General features: G+C 49.9%; 7 protein-coding genes across 7 annotated transcripts; 4 read left to right on the top strand and 3 right to left on the bottom strand.

Annotated features, from left to right (window-relative positions):
- Window positions 1-555: 555 nt before the first annotated feature.
- Window positions 556-1,792, top strand: M438DRAFT_280509 (mitochondrial carrier; the record flags this gene model as incomplete). The annotated part of the gene is made up of 2 exons (XM_029901166.1): window positions 556-628; window positions 684-1,792. The coding sequence occupies 2 exons, from the start codon at window positions 556-558 to the stop codon at window positions 1,790-1,792; spliced, it is 1,182 nt and encodes a 393-aa protein (XP_029757247.1).
- A 496-nt stretch (window positions 1,793-2,288) lies between these two features.
- M438DRAFT_338433 (uncharacterized protein) lies at window positions 2,289-3,277 on the bottom strand (the record flags this gene model as incomplete). The annotated part of the gene is made up of 2 exons (XM_029904120.1): window positions 2,289-2,921; window positions 2,981-3,277. 2 exons carry the CDS (start codon window positions 3,275-3,277, stop codon window positions 2,289-2,291), a joined length of 930 nt encoding a protein of 309 aa, XP_029757246.1.
- A 404-nt stretch (window positions 3,278-3,681) lies between these two features.
- M438DRAFT_325261 (TPR-like protein) lies at window positions 3,682-8,382 on the top strand. Its single transcript, XM_029903085.1, has 2 exons — window positions 3,682-3,899; window positions 3,951-8,382. Exons 1-2 carry the CDS (start codon window positions 3,781-3,783, stop codon window positions 8,023-8,025), a joined length of 4,194 nt encoding a protein of 1,397 aa, XP_029757245.1. The 5' UTR covers window positions 3,682-3,780; the 3' UTR covers window positions 8,026-8,382.
- A 1,511-nt stretch (window positions 8,383-9,893) lies between these two features.
- M438DRAFT_358368 (uncharacterized protein) lies at window positions 9,894-10,694 on the top strand (the record flags this gene model as incomplete). Its single annotated transcript, XM_029907255.1, has 3 exons — window positions 9,894-10,205; window positions 10,267-10,331; window positions 10,385-10,694. The coding sequence occupies 3 exons, from the start codon at window positions 9,894-9,896 to the stop codon at window positions 10,692-10,694; spliced, it is 687 nt and encodes a 228-aa protein (XP_029757244.1).
- A 749-nt stretch (window positions 10,695-11,443) lies between these two features.
- On the bottom strand, window positions 11,444-13,630 carry M438DRAFT_348417 (L-amino acid oxidase-like protein LaoA). Its single transcript, XM_029906144.1, has one exon. It carries the CDS (start codon window positions 13,568-13,570, stop codon window positions 11,504-11,506), a length of 2,067 nt encoding a protein of 688 aa, XP_029757243.1. The 5' UTR covers window positions 13,571-13,630; the 3' UTR covers window positions 11,444-11,503.
- Window positions 13,631-14,638: 1,008 nt separating this feature from the next.
- Window positions 14,639-15,457, top strand: M438DRAFT_358366 (uncharacterized protein; the record flags this gene model as incomplete). Its single annotated transcript, XM_029907254.1, has 1 exon — window positions 14,639-15,457. The coding sequence occupies one exon, from the start codon at window positions 14,639-14,641 to the stop codon at window positions 15,455-15,457; it is 819 nt and encodes a 272-aa protein (XP_029757242.1).
- A 1,355-nt stretch (window positions 15,458-16,812) lies between these two features.
- Window positions 16,813-17,981, bottom strand: M438DRAFT_303313 (CDP-diacylglycerol--serine O-phosphatidyltransferase). Its single transcript, XM_029902155.1, has 4 exons — window positions 17,803-17,981; window positions 17,653-17,751; window positions 17,401-17,594; window positions 16,813-17,340 (listed from the first exon to the last, which is right to left on the bottom strand). The coding sequence occupies exons 1-4, from the start codon at window positions 17,858-17,860 to the stop codon at window positions 16,972-16,974; spliced, it is 720 nt and encodes a 239-aa protein (XP_029757241.1). The 5' UTR covers window positions 17,861-17,981; the 3' UTR covers window positions 16,813-16,971.
- Window positions 17,982-18,863: the final 882 nt, after the last annotated feature.

The raw sequence follows: 18,863 nt of genomic DNA, 5'->3' as shown, positions 1-18,863 counted from the left end.
AGATGATATTCCAGTAGTTAGAAGGAAGGAAACAGCAGCCGTCTTCGTCTTGCAGATTGCGGTGTCTAGATTGATGATCGGTGCTTATCGCCGAGCAAGAGAGTCTAAAGGCCGACCCCGGGCTGGGTGGAAAAGAAAGTCTCGTTGGCTTTCGATGACGCCCCAAAATCAAAGGGCGAGCGCAATCGCCATCATTCATCTCTCATAGCCATCATAGCCCAAAGTCACCCCTCTCGCTACCCTCCATACCACTCTTACCCCTCGACACTTCACACCTCGCTAGTAAACAATTACCGCTCAATTCACCACTGCGAGCTCTTTGCATCTCCGACCTTCGCCGACTCAATCGCAGCTGCCTCGGCCAACCTCCCGACATCTTATCAATCAGCGCGCCCACTCTTCCACCCTCTCCCTTCGTATACAGGTCAATTCTCCACCACCGGCCGTATGGCCTATATTGGCTCCGCTGCAGCAAATCAACCTGCTTCCGATTTTGCCAACATCCACCAACCCGCCGTCCCCTCGCAACCGCTAGACGACACTCCTGCCGCCACCATGGACCAAGAAACTTCCATTTCTCAGAAGATGATGTCTGCCGTCTCTGGCAGCATTCTGACCTCGTTACTTGGTGTGTCTTGCTCGATAGCCATCGCATATCTTTTCGCCCAACTAACACTCCTCAGTCACACCCCTCGACGTTGTGCGCGTTCGACTACAAGCTCAATCTGGTCCGTCTCCCCTCAATGCTTCTACCCAGCCCTCCTTTGCGCGCCTCCCTCCCAATCTCGGTATCTCGGCATGCTGTAGAGAGGTCTACTACGTCCCCAACCAAAGCCCATACTGCATTGCCTCGTCCACTGGTTTTACTGTCGACGAAATGCTTATTTCTCAATGTGCGGCAGAGGAGACTGAGCGAAGAACTTTCAACTCCACAATCGATGGCTTGAAGAAGATCGCGCGGAATGAAGGCCTTACAACTCTCTGGCGCGGCTTGAGCCCCACTCTGCTCATGTCCGTCCCTGCCAACGTCATCTATTTTGCTGGTTACGATTGGTTGCGCGCAAACCCGAACAGTCCCATGAAGGACCGCGTATCCGACAACTATGCTCCCCTCTTTGCTGGTTCTAGTGCCAGAGTGCTTGCCGCCATCGTCGTTAGTCCCGTCGAAATGTTCCGCACTCGCATGCAAGCCAGTCATCCCGAAACTGCCACCCCGACCGGTGTATTCAGAGACACCTTGTCTGATGTAAAAGAGATGGTCAAGACAGATGGATACCGTGCATTGTGGAGAGGTCTCGGCCTCACTCTCTGGAGAGACGTGCCTTTCTCTGCTTTATACTGGTGGGGCTACGAATACGGCAGACAGACACTCCACACCGCAAGAGAAGGTCCCGCTTCTCACGAGCCTACAGGCAGCTTGAAGAACCGCGCAGTTAGCGAACTAGACCACAAGACTGTACTAGTAGACAGCTTCATCGCTGGTGCAAGTGCAGGCGCAGTTGCCGCGTTCGTCACAACTCCCTTCGACGTCGGTAAGACTCGTCAACAGGTCGCTCGCCATTCTACTGACGCTGCCTCATCCGCTGCTGCAGGCGTCCGTCCTGAAGACAAGCTGATGCCCCGCTTCTTGTGGCACATCTACAAGACTGAAGGCACTGCCGGTCTATTCAAGGGCTGGGCTGCACGTACCATGAAGGTCGCACCCGCATGTGCCATCATGATCAGCAGCTACGAGATTGGCAAGAAGATGGCCGGCACCATGAACGAGAAGACCGTCAAGGAGTCCACCTAAACAAGAAACAATTTCCTTACCTGGATCAAAAAAGGATCTGGAGTGTAATTCTATCACGGCCTTTACTTTGCATTTTGGCAAACAAAAAACACAGCGTGGAGTTTTCTGGGAGCGGCATTGGGCTTTTTTTCCGCATCTGTTTTATTCGAGTTCTTCTTTTCTCTTCACTCATACCAGCGCTTGCATCAGCGACCATCTTGTCTTCTGTTCTTGCATACCCCGTTTTTTTGTGGTTAGCGAGGGATCTCTACGCAATTGTCTCCTTTTACTGTACTACCACCGGATAATTCGAGCCATCTGGTATCTATCCAATCTCATCCAACAATCAAAAATCTTCGCTACCACAAACTGTTTTTTTTTATGATTTCACCCTTTAATTCTCAACTGTGCGTCTCTTTTGTCAAACGTGCAACCTGTGAAGTTCAGGTATGTTTCCTTCCCAGCATTTGTCATGCCGACGATACAACGGATGCATAAAAGTGTAGACGATGCAATATCATCTTCTCCCTCCTCCTCCTCCTCCTCCTCCGACCAATCCCTCAAACAACTCATCTCGTCGCCTCACCCACATTTCCAATTCCCGACGTAAATCCTGCATCTGTCTTCTCACTTCCCTTGGCTCCGGCGACACACCTTCATATATCGCTATTTTGCCCTCTACATCTGCCAACCTCTGCATCAACACCTCTGCCGCCTTTCCCGCTTGCTCGACTTCCATGAGCAGGGTCTCCGGTATACTGGAGGAGGAATTCCGCAGTCGTTCGTCATATTCGGCGATTTTGGCTTTGAGGAGTTTGGTTTGGCGGAGGGTTTCTGATGTTCGTTTGGGGAGGTTTGGTTCGGGGGTGAAAGGTGTAGAGGTTAAGGTGCGGAGGTCTGATTGGAGGTGGGAAGATTGGGATTGCAGAGATGTTTGGAGGGAAGTTGTTTGGGAGAGTTGATGTGTTAGGGAGAAGAGGGATGTGGTCAGGTTGAGGAGATGGGTTGCTATTGATGTTGGGGATGTGGAAGGGGAGGTTAGAGATATGGATGCGGTGGCGTGGGTGAGGAGGTCGGAGGTCCCGGGTTTTGAGAGGGAGGATTGGAGGTTGTTAAGGATGGTGGTGTTGATGTTGTTTGTGTCTTGTTTCTACATCTCATTAGCCATTCCATTTCATCCCCACCACTCTCACTTATTCGAAAACTTACCTTTCTCTCTTCCTCCTCTTCCAATTCCCGCAATGCCATCTCCTCTACTCCACAAACTCCACTCCATCCTTCATCGGCCTTTTCATTAGCAGCAGCTAATGCCAACAACGCATTCAACGTCTCCTCATTCTCTTCAAATTTCGGCACTCTGGAAGGAGTGGGATATTTTTTCCGCAGAAAGGAGTGGATGTAGGTCCAATCTTTTGCCAGACGTTGTTGTTCTGCTGCTTTTGAGGGGGAGAAGAGGGAGTATTCTAAGGGTGTTGTTGTGGTGGCTGGGAAGGATGGATGATCCATATTGATGGTATGCTTTTTTTGGTGTTTTTGTTGTTGTCGACGGGTTGGAAAATTGGACAGTGTTGTGGTATAGAAGTGTATTGTGGTTTGTTTGAGTGTTGGTTGGCGGTCAAATTGTTTGGGCTTTGGAGGTCTTGGCGGTGTACATTGATGGTTTTGGAGGGAACGAATTGATATTCTGTTTTATTTCTGGAAACCTATTGGGTTGGATCCTACAGTATATCGAATGAAGATAGACTATCGAAATGGAGGTGACTCGATGCTGTGTCGCTGGTCTAGGTAGAGCAATTGTGTGTTGCAAAAGAGGAAGTCATCGAGAAGTGGATTCAAAAGCGAGGTCCAAGCTTCTTCCACCGAAACGTCATTGATGCGCGATGCCTTCGTGAAATCCATCAAAGACAACAATTTGTGTCTGTCACATGCCAATTCTCCCTCGTTTGTCTCTCATCCAATTTGATCCTGGTTCCAGAGTGGACCGCAGGTAGCTCATTTCCCCAGCGAACATGTCAGGAAACAAGGCGGCGCTGAAGGCTGCGAAAGTCGCCTTGGATGCAGAGAACTACGATGATGCTGTCACTCAATGTCAAATCGTTCTAGCATCAGATGCTCAAAACTACTTTGCGTACGTTTTGGCTGTGTTCATTTGAATCAATAATGCTGACCATATTACCAGCAAGCTATTCTTGGGACGCGCATTCCAAAAACAGAACAAATTAGATGAGGCGGCAAAAACATACAACTCGGCCGCACAGATCAAACCGGATGATGCTCAAGCATGGTTGGGTCTATGTAATTTGTATGAGAGTCAGGGCGGTGTGAAACTTGACGAGTACCGCGAATCTGCTCTGAAGGTTGCTCAAATCCAGGCCGCAGCTGAGGATGCTCATAAATGTCAAACCACAATCAACAAGCTGGTAGAGTTCACCAAGGAACATGGAACCACTGCCCAATACAAACGCGCACTGGAAGCTCAATTACCTGGAAGTCCTATCTACGAATTCTTGGAGGGTCGCTTACCGAGTCCGTCGCATACATACACTCGCCTCATCGAAATTACCGAGGAAGAAGAGAAGCAACGCATCAACAAGGAAATCGGCGAGCGAAGAACAAGGCTAGGAGCTAGAATCAACCAAGTCACTACCGATGTTCGCCGAGAAGTCTTCACAAAGAGCAATGTCGAAGAGCTCTACCAAAACCTGATCGATTGGACCAACGATGATGAGATTCGTCGCGAATACGAGCAGAAGCTCTTACAGCGAGCTTACGACACTTTGATCGTCCTGACTGGAGACGCGAAGGCTGCAAAACGTGAGCAGGTCATGGGCATCGTACACGGCATGGTTATTATCAAGCACCCTTTCCTCCTGGCCTGGACCGTCGATCTCGACTGGAAAGATGTCGCAAACATTTCGGACCTTGATATCAATGTTTTGAGAGAGTATCTCGAGTTCTTTCCGGAAACCAGTCTCGGTAAAGTCCTCAAAGCATATCTGGACTGCGAAACTTCACCGTTCCCCGCTCCTCCAAAGGACCCTCAACAAAAAGAAGAGGAGGTAGAGCCACCGCTCAATCAGGAGGATAGAATACTTCTGATGAGTGAAGGTCTTGAAGATGGCAGTAAATCTGTTCTCGCCCATCGTCTCGTCGCAGAGTACTATCTGCACCTCGAAGAGTACGAAAGTGCAGCAGAGGTCGCTAGAAACGGCCTGAAGATGCTCGAGTCTGAGGAAAGAAAGTCAGGTCTGTCATTGCAGGACAACAAGGATGCTTTCAACAGCACACTCGCTACTGCGTTGGTCTACCATCAGTCACCCAAGAACCACCCAGAGGCTAGAGATCTTTTCAACAACATCCTCGAGAGAAAGCCCAAGCATACAATGACACTTATCGGACTAGGTCTCATCCTGGAAGAACAGGAAGAGTTTGATGAGGCTGTCAAATTCCTTTCGCAAGCCCGGGATCAGGACCCTAGTAATGTTCGCATTGATATCGAGGCAGCTTGGTGTGACGCGCTTCGCGGAAACTATGGTCCTGCACTTGAAACCATGGAGAAGCGCTTGCCTGAATTGAAGCTTGACGACCCGAAAGCACGAGAGCTCAGAGCACAAACTCTGTATCGTACTGGTGTTTGTCTTTGGAACCTCGATACTTCCAAGACTGCCAGAAGAGATCGCAATGGAGCTTATGCCAGGTTCTTGTCTGCAATCAAGACCAACGTCAACTTCGCCCCTGCATACACTTCTCTTGGATACTACTACGCCGATTATGCCAAGGACAAGAAGAGAGCACGCCAGTGCTTCCAGAAAGCCTTTGAGCTGTCAGGCTCGGAAATCGAGGCTGCAGAGAGACTGGCAAGATCATTCGCCGACCAAGGCGAGTGGGACATTGTCGAGATCGTTGCGCAAAGAGTCGTCGACTCAGGCAAAGTCCGCCCGCCACCAGGTTCCAAGAAGAAGGGTATAAGTTGGCCCTTCTCAGCTTTAGGTGTCGTGCAAATGACGAAGCAAGAGTACTCAAAGGCGATCGTCTCGTTCTTGTCAGCACTCAGAATTAGCCCCAACGATTATCACTCGTACGTCGGTCTCGGAGAGAGTTACCACAACTCTGGCCGTTACAACTCTGCAAGCCGTACTTTCATCTATGCCGAGGAGCCTCATGACGGAATTTCTATGAACGTTACTGGGCAGAACTGGTTTACGAGATACATGCTTGCCAACGTCAATAGAGAGCTCGGTGAGCATGACGAAGCGATTGCTGGTCTGCAAGAAGTTCTCACTGGTAGAGCTGAGGAGTTCGGAGTCCTCATTGCATTGTTGCAGACATACAATGAAAAGGCTTGGAGATGTGTAGAGACTGGCTTCTTCGGTCAGGCTGCTCACAGCGCAGTACAAGCAATCGAACTCGCTCAAAAGATTGTCGAACTGAGACCGCAAGCTTTCAACCTGTGGAAGGCAGTCGGAGATGCTTGTTCGACCTTTTACTGGATCCAGGACAGACTTGACATCTTCCCCTCCGACGTCACTAAGCAGATGCTGATGAAGGATGTTGATGTTAAAGAGTTCAGCATATTGTCGGACATCGATGGAGTGGACTCGAAGGTTCTTGAGGGCTCATCGGATGATGGCAAGCCTCTCGCTTGCCCGGAGTACTTGGCTCTTTCGTTGCTCGCATACAAGCGTGCTATCTTCAGCTGCGCTGACGATGTACATGCGCAAGCCGTAGCCTGGTACAATCTTGGATGGGCAGAGCACAAGGCATTCAGCTGCAGCGATGTGAAGACTGGAAAGAAATTCCTTCGTGCCGCTGTCAGATGTTTCAAGCGTGCCATCGAGCTTGAAGCAGGCAATTCGGAGTTCTGGAACTCGCTTGGTGTCATCACTACCAGACTGAACCCCAAGGTTTCTCAGCACTCTTTCGTAAGATCTTTGCATCTGAACGAGCGTAGTGCAAAGACATGGTGCAACCTCGGTGTTCTCTATCTCATTAACAATGATTACGAACTCGCCCACCAAGCCTTTGGCCGTGCTCAGTCAACGGACCCTGACTACGCACATGCCTGGCTCGGCGAAGGTCTCATTGCGCTCATGATGGGCGACAAGAAGGAGGCATTGTCACACTTCACTCATGCTTTCGAAATTTCCGACTCTGCTTCTCTCATCTCAAAGCGCCAGTATGCAGTGTCAGTCTTTGACAATCTGCTCGCAACCCCCTCAGCCTCGAATGAGATCACTGCGTTGATTGAACCGCTGTTCGCCTTGGAACAGCTCCACAGACAGTCTCCTTCAGATCAAGCATACAATCATCTTGCATCATTGTTCTCAGAACGTGTAGGCGATCATGGTCCTGCTATTGAAATGCTCACTACCCTTTGCACATCGGCAGAGTCCGACTACGAAGCTACCGAGTCGCTGACCTCGCTTGGCCGATTCGCTTTGGCAAAGGCAGACCTTGCCAGAAACCAGCTTGCATCAAAAGACTATGAGTCAGCCGCTGAGAATGCAGGAACATCACTCGATCTGTCTGCTGAAGCTGATGCGAGTGGCCTAGAGCCGGACAGCAGACGCAAGGTCCGCTTATCTGCCCATCTGACAGCAGGTCTTGCTGCCTTCTACCTACAGAACATGGACGACGCCATTGCCGCATTCAGATCAGCGCTCGAGGAGAGCAACTCTGACCCTGATGTTGTGTGTCTGCTTGTCCAAGTCTTGTGGGCCAAGGGCGGCGATGAGGAGAAGTCTGTCGCTCGCGATCAACTCTTTGACTGTATCGAGAAGCACGACTCTCATGTTCCATCTATTGTCCTTCTTGGTGCGATTGCGGCATTGGACAACGATACCGATGCTCTGGATGCCGTCCAGGATGACCTCTCGTCTCTGCGCACAAACGACAGTATTTCCATCTATGATCGTGAGCATGTCGAACAAGTTCTTGGTGCTATTGCAGGTCTTTCGTCGGACGCCTCGGAGTTGGATGCGCTCGTTGAGACACAAAGAGCCATCATGCTTGCGCCACACCAAAGTCATGGCTGGACACAGCTGACCGATCTGACTGAAGAGGCGTACCCAGCTCAAATGGCCCTACTGACATCGCAGAGAGCTGTTCCACCATACGGCGATCTTGGAGCACAGGATTTGGCAAAGGCATTTGCAGGAACAGGAGTGGTCAGGGACGCGCAGAGAGCGATCGTACTGGCACCATGGGAAAGAAGTGGCTGGGAGACATTCGCAGATGCAGTGACGTCTGCTTAAACAGGCTGATATCCGAACATCACAGTGGCTGGGAAATACTGTTGTTTGCACATACTAATGAAGCGAAACAACCTAGCCAGGTCAGGCCAAGCAAAATCAATTCAATTCCAATAGAACTTTGAGAGAATTTTCGTTTTGACATTTGCCGATCGCATCGATTTACCTTTACGAGGAGGAGAGCTTGTGGTGGTGGAAGCAATTTTGTATGTCTTGGTATGGATACCTCGTGATCGTACTTCCGCCGTCTCCTTCCCCAGCTGGACTTGATGGTTCACACGGATAGACGCCTGTTGAAACGGTGATAGTGTTTCTGTTTCAAGCCTGCACCAAATATAGAGTATATTGAGGAGATCTTGCTGTACGTAGGAGGCTTGGGTTACATTTCATGCTCACAGCTGAGTCTCGAATTTGTCCATTGAATCGTTCCCCGGTCAAGAGGGAGCGAAGAGATGTTGAAATGTTTGGGAAGAAAAACAAGAAGCACCCCACGTGCATGGTGCCTGAACGCCAAGCAGCCTCGGCCGCGGCTTTGCCCGGCCCTGACCAGAAAAGTCCAGAGCTTGTCTCCTTGCCTTGTCATGCAGCAACAACAAACATCACCCCCTTCGTGTTCCTACCGCAATGCGAGGCATCTTTCATCTCAGTACACCGGTCGAGGGGCTCGGAACGAGGCGTTTGATGGACTCGATCAATGGGCCTTCTATTCCATCTTGACTCGAAAGTCTCCTGGATTTCTCGTTTGACGTCAAGAGGGGTAAACGCTTTTCTGAAGGAGAGTTGTCTTGAGCAGGTTCAAAATCAATTAAACAAGTGCAACCTTTCCGTAACCGGTATCGATACGGAGTCTGATCAGGCAGCTGGGGGTGGTGAGTTCACACATCGTATCTTCATTCCTTGGCGTAAGTGGCAATTGAACGGTGGGCAGTTGGTGATGTATCTATCTTTGGATGAGACACAACTTCAATTCAAGGCTGGAGTGTGGCGTGTCTCATTGCATTGTATCAATGTTTCTTGCTGTAGAGAAATTCTGCGAGATGCTTGATCTGGAGTCTGGACAAGCGAATGATCAACAACACCAACAAGGCACTTCTGCAGGAACCCGCATGCATCGAACTGTAAAGATGTTGAATCATCAGATGGATCCGAGGTAAAGCGATCAAGGCTCTGGGTTAGCAAGGCTAAAATTGCACTCTTAGTCCACAACCCCGCTGAATTGGAATGCAAGAAGGTTCAGAGATGAGTCCCCGTTGTGGATACGAGGTCGAACTCTCGTAACGGGTTCCTGGTTCCTGGAGCTAAACTAACTCGGAACTCCCTCAAGCCTCTCACCATGTCATTGGGAAACACCTCTCGATATATAAGGCCTGCTCGACCTTTCCAATGGACAATTCCCTCCCCCATCAACAACTACAGTCGTTCAACTACTACTAATCCATCCAACTTCCACACTCGCTACACAGCACCTTTTACAACTTTTTAATTCTTCCCAAGTTTTATATCACCACCCTACCGCAAATATGAGATACTCCGCTGTTGCCTCTCTCGCCTTCGTTGGTGCCGTCGCTGCCCAGAACTCCACCGCTGGTGCCGCTGCCACTGGCTGTGTTGCTTCCTACAACACTTGCAGAACCACCCGCACCAACGGTCTTTCTGCCAACCAGGCTCAGTGTGCTTCTGACAACGCTGCTTGCCAGGGTGCTTGCTACGCAACCTACAACACTTGCCGTACCACTCGCACCGACGGTCTCTCTGCCAACCAGGCCCAGTGTGTTTCCGAGTACGCTACCTGCCTCGGAGAGAACCCTCTTAGCCCCTCCGGCGGTCTGGAGTCGTCCTTCATCCCTTACAGCGCTACCGCTAGCTCCAGCATGACCTCTTCTGCTGCCGCTCCCGTTTCCACCGCTGCTTGCCAGGCTTCTTACAACTCTTGCCGCACCGCCCCTGATGCCAACATGGCCTTCTGCGCTTCCCAGTTCGCTGGCTGCCTTCAGGAGAACCCCTTCGCCAGCAACGGCACTAACACCGTCACTGCTGCTGCTTCCGGCGGTGTTGTCTACACCACCCAGGTCGTTACTGCATTGACCACCGTTTGCCCTGCTCCCACCGCCGGTGCCTACGTTACCACTCTCGGCAAGAACGTCTACACTGTCAGCAGTGCTACCACCATCACCGTCACTGACGTGAGTTTCAATCTTATCTCTGTATTGACCATCTTGAACCGTATATCTGACTATTCTACAGTGCCCTTGCACCATCTCCAAGCCCGTCACCTCGGCTCCTGCTGCTTCTGCTTGCGCTACTCAGCTGTACGTATATTCATTGCTTCAAACCCATCTGAACCAAAACTAATATCTTCCAGCTTCGATGGTTGCAACCCTGCCAGATCCGCCTGCCCCAACGGCCCCGGATCCTACATCACCGTCACCCCCTCCACCTACCCTACCAGCTACGTCGTGAACGGCCAGACCGTCTCCTTCACCGCTGCCCCCACTTCATGCCTTCCCTCTTCCGCCGCCACCACCAACGGTGTCATGACCCCTTCTGCCGGCGGTAACAAGAACGGCACCGCCTCTGCCACCAAGCCTGCTGTCTACACCGGTGCTGCTGCTCAGTTCGGTGCCGGTTTCGGTTTCCTCGGTGCCGCTGCTGGTGCCGTTATGCTTCTTTAAGCATGTCATTATCAATCTTGAATGATTTGATAATCTAGGAGATGAGGAGAGGATGGGGATGTGTAGAGGAAACAGAAAGCAAACCAGAGATGCTGTGTAGTTGTTTTGAGTTTTAATTCTTGTCTTTTTTTCGGGGGTTTTAGGAAAGAATCAGGATTTTTCCACATCTCTTGTTTTCTTTTTCCCCGATCTTTTTTTTTTATATACCACTTGTATAAGTATGGGCGGGCTTTGGGAAGCCCTTTTTGATATCACTGAATATACTTGTTGTCGATTGCATACCTCTTCTCCTACACTCTTTGCATATCTCAGGCTTTGTTTCGTTTCTGATTGGGGTTCAAAGGAAGGAACGATCGAAAACCTCTTTCCATTCCATCTTTCGTTTCTCTCTCCCTCCCAGATTTTGCAGCCGGCTGTCTTCATGCGTCGCCGCTTCCCTCTGTTTGTTGCGTCTTGATCGTATCTTGCCCCGGCTTCGAACCGTTTCAGTGCCAATAGCTCAAAAACGATACCGTACTCGTATCGGAAAGACGAGGAAGACAGACCATGATTGGCATACTCAGGAAGCCACCAATACATAGATTAGGTTGACAGAGAAACCAGTGGAGAATTGCAAGGGGGAAGTAATCTGGAAGGCTCCATTACGCTCCTTTCAACCAACGGAATGAATACGAGCTTGCAAACTGAGGAACGATGGCATCTTCACATCTTTCGAAAATTCACTTCATACATGAAAAACAGCGTATTAAGGGTATGTGATTATTTCATTGACATGCGTAAAAAGTTTCATCAAGCTATTTGCTTGTTTCTTACATGCTGATCCACCTAGCCATCCAGAACTCAGTGACCTGCTTAGCTTCATCCACAAGCCCCATATCCAACAACAATTGCGTGGTACCTCTAACCGCACTCTCCAACGCGCTGAAAATCCAAGCGTGCGTATAACTAGTATGTTCACCCACAAACACCGTATGCTTCTCCGTCTGAAAGTACGCAGGAAGATACAAATCTTGCTGTAATGCTGTAGGCGATGCCCAAGCGCCGGCTTGATATTCATCATTGAGCCAGCATTTTCTGTCGTAGGCGCCTGTGAATTGTTCGGCGGCGATGGGGCCGTGGATTTCGATCATGGCGCGTTGGACGTAGGCGACGTGTTCTTGTTCGGTCATTGCGCCGAGGGATTTTGCCATGTCGCCGGAGAGGTAGGATGCGAGGATTACGCCGGGGCCGGAGCTGTTGATTTGGTAGGACGGGTAGCACACACTGCCGATCCCTGCTATGCCGCCGCCAGAGCCGCAGCCGCCGATGATGGGGCGGTCGAGGTGTTCCCAGAAGCGTGTTTTGTAGTGGAGTGCGACTTTGCAGGCGGGTGAGTAGTTTAGTCTGCTGATGGCGCGGCTGAGAAGGCTAGAGTAGTCGGGGAGACGCCAGAGACGGACTTTGGAAAAGGGGACGGCGACGATGGTGTAGTCGAAGTCTATGATTTCGGTTTCCATGTCGAAGGGGTTGCCGGGGCGGAAGTGGACGGACATCTTTTCGGAGGTCTCGTTCCAACTCATGGCTTGGACGGCAGTTTGGAAGCGAGTGCGATTCAAAACTTGAGGTCCGAAAGCTGCAGGGAGACGACTCAGACCTTGATCGATGGTACGCCATTTAGTGGCCTCAAAGTAGACATCTTCGTACGGCCAAGATGGGAGGTTATCAGCAACCGAGTCAATCTGATCGGTGATGTTGTTGTCAATACCCATCTTGTAACGGAGGTAACCAGACTCGGAGAAGTCAAGGAAGCCCTCAGCAACGGCTTGCTTATGTGCCTGGAAGACGTTGGTTGCATATAGACGAGTCTTCTCAGTAGTCATGCCGAGCCAGTCCTCAAACTCTTCGGTTGCTTCTGCTACAGCAGTTGCATTGCTGTATGTGAGAGTGGCGTTAACAGCGAGGGAAGGATTCTCGGACACCTCTGCCACGCCCGGAACAGTACCATCAGGCTTTCTCTTGGTGGTGCTCGAAGGGTCGTTACGAGCGGTTTGGATCCAGGGAATGAACTTGACCTCGTAGGAGGGGTCGTGCTTGTTCTGCTTGTTAAGTTCGTCGGCAAGCTGGAAGACCATCTTGTGGTCGTTGATCTCAATCGTCTCGTTGTCCATAGACAAGCTGACAGGGAAACGCATAGGGCCCATCTCCTGGTACTGGTATTGATCAGGCTTGGTGGCGTTGAGATAAGATGTGTGGACACGACCTCCGATACGCGATGAAGCTTCGATGATCTGCCAGTCGTGGAAACCAACAGAGTCGAGAATGTGTGCAGTCATCAAACCAGACATGCCGCCACCGAGAATACCAACAGACTTGCTCTTGGTTTGAGCAACGAAGACAGACTCTGGCTCCTTCTCCTTCAGGTATGTGACACCATCAAACCAGGGGCCCATAGCATCCATGACATCTGCAGCAGCGAGATGTCTCTTGTTGTTTCTGCGACCAACAGAGACCGGTGTAGATCTGCCTAGCAAGACATCACCAGAGAAAGCATGAAGACAACCATCGCTAGAGATATCCTCAGGTGCCAACCAGACGAAGCGAGTTGGTCTTTGTTCATGCCAATTCAAGTGTCGCTTTGCCAAATCGTGGTTTCCAACATGTGTGCTGCCGAGAACGTGATGGGCATCTTCTGTGGACTTGATGCCACAATCACCATAAACGATTGAGAACTCTCCGTCATGAGATGAGTGATAGTCGACATGGATGTTGTGCATACCACCTGCCTCCACAACCTCAGGGAACTTGAAGGAGACCACTGGACCTTGAGGAGCAGCGACGACATGCTGGATGAGAGTCGACAAGGCAAAGACGCCTGTCGAGAGTTTTCGAATAGACATTATGAGAAGGAGTTGATGAGATGTACACTGAAGTAAGCATCCTGGGCATAGCTTACCATTTTATATATCCAGCTGCCTACTACTGACACGGATATGCTCCTCCAGCAAAGCCCGAAATCGATACTCTGCGGAGTATGCACAGCCTGCCTGCCGATGGTTGGGACTGCAAACCAACAGCCATGGTTGCGGTGTACGGTTACGCCGTGTCGATACTACACATGCAAGACATGGGTGAATGAGTCCTATCTCCACAGTACCAAGTCGGCGACATTCAGACACTCCAGGAACCGGCCTCTCCGTTCTTGCCAAGGACACGCTTTACTACTTCTGCAGTATTCCAACCGAGAGACTGTATCCACGTTGCTCCGGTATCGAAGAGTGACGCCCTTCAGTGACTTGTCAAGCGATGGCCGACTGTTTGCCCGCTCTGCCTATCTCTAGACATTGAGGCTGTAGGGCGTGGATACGACAAGTGCACCGAGTCCGGAAGCTCGAAAGAAGGCGCGAGGAAAACTTTCAATGTACCCTGCAGAGGTGTTGACCCGGGATCGACAAGATAAGGTCGGAAGGTGGATGCAAGATGGGGACTGGGGGATAAGAAGTCTTGGCAGCGATAGAGATTATCGTTTCCATTTGTTCGGTTGCTTACCACATCGAAAGCTGCATGTAAAGAGAGTGTAAGAAGCGGAATATGGCCTGACTAGACGCAGAAGACAGATTGTCTCGTGAGTGAGATCAAAGTGGCTGTCGCGGGTCTGGAGAGGCCACACCGCGCTGCACGGCACAGCCGGGATCATTAGAGGTCCGCGCAGACATCATCTTTCAGTGTATGTCATAGGAATCACCAAGAAACATATACGGCCTAGAATATGATGGTAGGCAGATAGAGAAAGTGAACATGACATCTGATCAAGATTTGCGTGCAGAAAGGATCGCCTCAGCAAATATAACTGCGGTATACGGATAAATCCCGGCAAAGCCGATGAACTGGCGGAAGTGCAACCAATCTCGGCTCTCCGGGACCTCTGTGCATCTCATCACCTCAGGACTCGAACGACTCTAGAGGTCATGTCTTACAGTTTTGCAAATTCCATGTGTCAAATTTGGACTGGCTTCGTCAAGTCGTACTCCAGAACGCACGCGACTATCTCTCAATCCCTGCTTCGTTCTTTCCACTCTTCTCGAATTCAAAACGCTACAGAGTCCAAGGATCAAGAGTCCGGGCAGGAAGATGCCGGGAAAGAAGCCTCCAAGGACAAAAGGCGGGAGTATGCGCGGAAGTATCATCAAAAGATTCTGAACGACCCGGAACGTCTACAACGCAAAAGGCAGCAATGGAGGCGCTGGTATGCTAAAAACTATCCTAACAATCCTACGCTCCAACAGAAAAGACTAGAGAATGTCAGACGCTGGCGAGATGCGCATCGAGACGAACACGTCAACAACTATCTCAACGACGCAGCGTACCGCGAAGCCTACCAGAAGGGCAATAAACACAATAAAGCCTCGGATGAAAAGAAACGTGTTCGATTAGAGCAGAACGTCGACAATTGTCAACAGATCATGAAATTTTGTCAATGGATTTCTCACACAGAATGGGCTCGTCGAATGGCTTGGGAGACGCATGAGCTCCTTTGGAACGAGACTGGAAAGACTCCAGGACTTTGTGCATCTTGCAAAAGTGTATACACACGCAAGTTCTGGTGGCAACGTAAGAAGTCTGATGAGAAGTCTGGTGAAAAACTTCTTGACTGCCACAATTGCTTCTGTCACAAGGATTGGGAGAAGGCCATGCCAATTGGAATGAGAGGTCATGTCTTTGGAACTGGCCGGATCCGACAGCCAGACTGGACTAAATATCCTCCACCATCTTCGTCCAAATCCTGAAGATCTACGAGGTTCGCGCATACACCAAAATGACGCCATCTCAACTTCTTCTCACCATCTCGCCTTCGAAAAGTACGGTCAACACAAGACGCCGGGTCTTGACGACCATCGCTAGACTTGACGGCAATTTTATCATCCGAGCCTGTTGATACCAACCGGGTGCTCATATGATAACAACCGTCACAATCAGAAACTTCATACCTTCCTTGCCCGGGATAAGCACTAAACACTGGCTAAATTACTCTCCTCAGCATCGAGAACTTTACAGCATTGTGCAGCTTTCAGCACATCACGCCATGGCAATTGCAGATATCTATCAAGGCTTCACGTAACAGCCCTTTCCCTTTTCACACTACGATCGGATATCAGACGCGATGATCAAAGATCGTTTTAGCACGAGATTGCCTTGTTGATGAAACTCCGAAGAACTGCTCGAGGACATCTTCAACCATCATCTTGCAGTGCTTTCTTTGCCAAAGCACAATTTTCATCAATATATGCATCGTCGACAGAGCATGCCAAAGTCGCGGCACTCGCTCATGTTCCCTAAGAATTTCGTACAATTGGTAATCACTGCATCGATGACAACAAATCCATTGAACGTTTCGGTCTCAAGCCCCTTGTGAGCTTGTGGGTTAACACCAGATACTTGATCACCAAAATTCCACTAGAGATATCTCAATTACAAAAGAATAGCCCAGTAAACAATACACCCCAAAAAGCAAATACTTCCATATCCCACAAACCCCTTCAAGCAAAACAATCCAAACCATCCAAACCCAAATATATAGATAATCAAATATTCCACTTTTCCTTCTTCCTGACCTCCCTAACTACACAAATTGTACAGATGGATTTACGTCTGTCTCACTCTCACGTGTTTACTTGCGTATTTATTTGCTACTTGCTGAAAATCGAGTAACTCTGATGTTTGCATCAGAGTTCTAGTGGTAGGATTGATTTTGTGCGCTACATATATCATTGCACTATCTGGTTGAAATGCGAGAGATGAGGATATGAGGATCTGAAAAGATGGTCGACTGATTTGATGAGGATGATGATGTTGGCCATGTGAAGTTGCCATGTGAACGAGTATTTCAACACGATATGCCGCGCCGGAATGGCCGACCAGATTGATAGGAAAGCTATTGGCGCTGAGGTTGGTGTTGAGAATTGCCTGTCGTGTGTTCAACAGCAACTTTCGAGTTCTTCCATTGCCGAACAAGGTCTGGATCGCTCCTGATGACCAATGTCCTCTGCGAGTAAACATCAGAGTAGAATGAAGAAGCACAGTGTGGTTAGAGGATTCATAGTATAATTCCATTGTACTTGTCTACCAAACTGCGTAGTAGACACAATCCTTTTTGTTCTTTTTCGTATCGTTGAGGTCAAATATCCCATGTTCCATATCATAGACCAACCCCTCGATCAAAAAGATGCCATCATCGTATCTGCGTTCTCGTGTTTTTTTCGTCTCCATCTTTCGTGCTTCCGAATCCAGAGGAAAAAAAGAACTAAGGCTTAGGGACGTGGAAAGTCTTGCTGATCATAAGACATCCATGAGCCACAAAGATCAGAGCAGCAGGGTGGAATTCGAATATCGAGCCCTCAGCAAACACGCCGAAAGGAAGCTGATCGTGGATCCAGCCCTTGCTGACCCAGAAGGAGATCAAGGAGACAATGCCTAGGGAGGTGGGGGTGGGGAGACCTTCAAAGTACTTTGCTTTGCCGTTGGCATCTTTGGGCACGCTGTCGGTGGTGATGTTGAAGCGAGCGAGACGGAGGAGACCGCAAAGGGCGAAGGAGGTGAGGAGGAAGTGGTCGAGAGGGGTGCGCATGCCGATTGCGACTGATGCGACAGCGGGGGAGACACAGAAGGAGATCTGGAGGGAAGGATCTGGTTAGCAAGGTTGAATTGTTAGGTTCAGGGAAGTGTGTCGTACCAAGTCGGCGAGCGAATCAAGCTCCTGGCCCATAAGCGAGCTCTTCTTTCTCCAGCGAGCGACCTTGCCATCCATAAAGTCGAAGAACAGACCGAAGGGCATGAAGGCCAGGGCAGCCCAAAGGTTACCGAAATCGTTGGGGTTGCCCATGCAGTAGCGGAGAGAGGACATGACCGAGTTGATACCGCAGAAGCCTGTGTTGTAGTGTTAGTACCCGATGCAATCGGGTAGATTGCAGGTATGATTACGCACCATTCAGGAGGGTGATGAGGTCGGCAAGGTGCATAGCACGGATCATAGAGAAGTGGCCTGGGTCAGACTCCTCCAACAGGCGCTTCTGCTTGTCCATAGCTGTCTTGTGGTCAGCTTTGTTACTGTGTTATGGCCTCTGTTACGACATACGAGGACTAGCGGTGACTTCTTTTGCAGCGTCGGTTGACGCGTTCACTCTGCGAGACATGATGAATTGAGTGTTGGTGTTTCTTGAGTGGGTGTCAAACTCAAGAGTGGAAGGTGCTAGGAGTATAACAAATAACAAGAAGGACAGAGGTTCCTTGCGGTGCACAAAAGGGAAAGCAGGTTTAGACGCGGGCGTTTGCGATTGGAGCGAGACGTCATTCAATCCCACAAAAAGGGACCACCAGCTCAGCCACAGGGCAGCTCTTCACTGCCACTTTGTGCCTTCAATTCGTTGCATGTGATAGCCTCATATCTTGACTTCAACATCATGCAACAGACCTCTCACTGGCCATCTCCCCTTTCACGAAAAACATCCTGCATTTTGACACGCCTTCCAATGAGGCATGTCATGGTTTTGAGAGAGACCAATCTGACTAGTTTCACATGCTCAGATTCCGGATCCCTAACACTATATATTCTACCTATGACCTCCCAGCTTCCAAACCATCCAAGCAGGCGTCGACGTGCGCACGAAGAAATCTCACAATTTCCATACACTGCGGTGGTTGCCTCTCTTCCTCTTTGAAGGTCGCACAGTATACGACCCCCCTTCGAGCACCAGGTCGATGACGGCGTTACCGCCGCCAAAGATCCGGCTCTCGCGGTGGAGTTCCATCACGTACGGACACACTGCACGAGGCTCGTATGGGTCAGTGGTAGCGAGTTGTCCGTCTTGTTGTTGGCTTTGGCACCGAGTAATGTTTGATCTCTTGGAGTGTTGCGTTTGTGATAGTGCATTGCAAAATGCATGATAAGTTTCAGGTCTGAGTGTATGCTATAAGAGAGCGGCTGCGGTTTCATGGGCCTCTCGTTTGCTTGAGCAGGGTCCATGACAATCAAGTAAATGCACCCCATTTTCAATGCATAGTTCTCGACTATGGTACGCCTATCGAGATGCTTGACACTTTTCAAACCCAAAGTCCTATCCGATGAGAGCATATGCAATGGCCGATCTCCTTGGACAATTCACTCTCTGGAATGATCATGTCTTCAGACACTCACTC

Source organism: Aureobasidium pullulans (assembly GCF_000721785.1).
Source record: "Aureobasidium pullulans EXF-150 unplaced genomic scaffold scaffold_21, whole genome shotgun sequence".
Lineage (NCBI taxonomy): Eukaryota > Fungi > Ascomycota > Dothideomycetes > Dothideales > Saccotheciaceae > Aureobasidium > Aureobasidium pullulans.
Note: the sequence above shows the minus strand (reverse complement) of the source record. Positions and strands in the feature narration are given on the sequence as shown.

Bases quoted from the DNA above. Each gene is read 5' to 3' on its own strand.
- M438DRAFT_348417 (XM_029906144.1), bottom strand. From the start codon at position 13,570: ATGTCTATTCGAAAACTCTCGACAGGCGTCTTTGCCTTGTCGACTCTC.
- M438DRAFT_303313 (XM_029902155.1), bottom strand. From the start codon at position 17,860: ATGTCTCGCAGAGTGAACGCGTCAACCGACGCTGCAAAAGAAGTCACC. The intron at 17,752-17,802 runs GTATGTCGTAAC...ACCACAAGACAG, and splicing joins AGAAGTCACCGCTAGTCCTC to CTATGGACAAGCAGAAGCGC. The intron at 17,341-17,400 runs GTACGACACACT...CCTTCCCTCCAG, and splicing joins TTGATTCGCTCGCCGACTTG to ATCTCCTTCTGTGTCTCCCC.
- M438DRAFT_325261 (XM_029903085.1), top strand. From the start codon at position 3,781: ATGTCAGGAAACAAGGCGGCGCTGAAGGCTGCGAAAGTCGCCTTGGAT. The intron at 3,900-3,950 runs GTACGTTTTGGC...CCATATTACCAG, and splicing joins GATGCTCAAAACTACTTTGC to CAAGCTATTCTTGGGACGCG.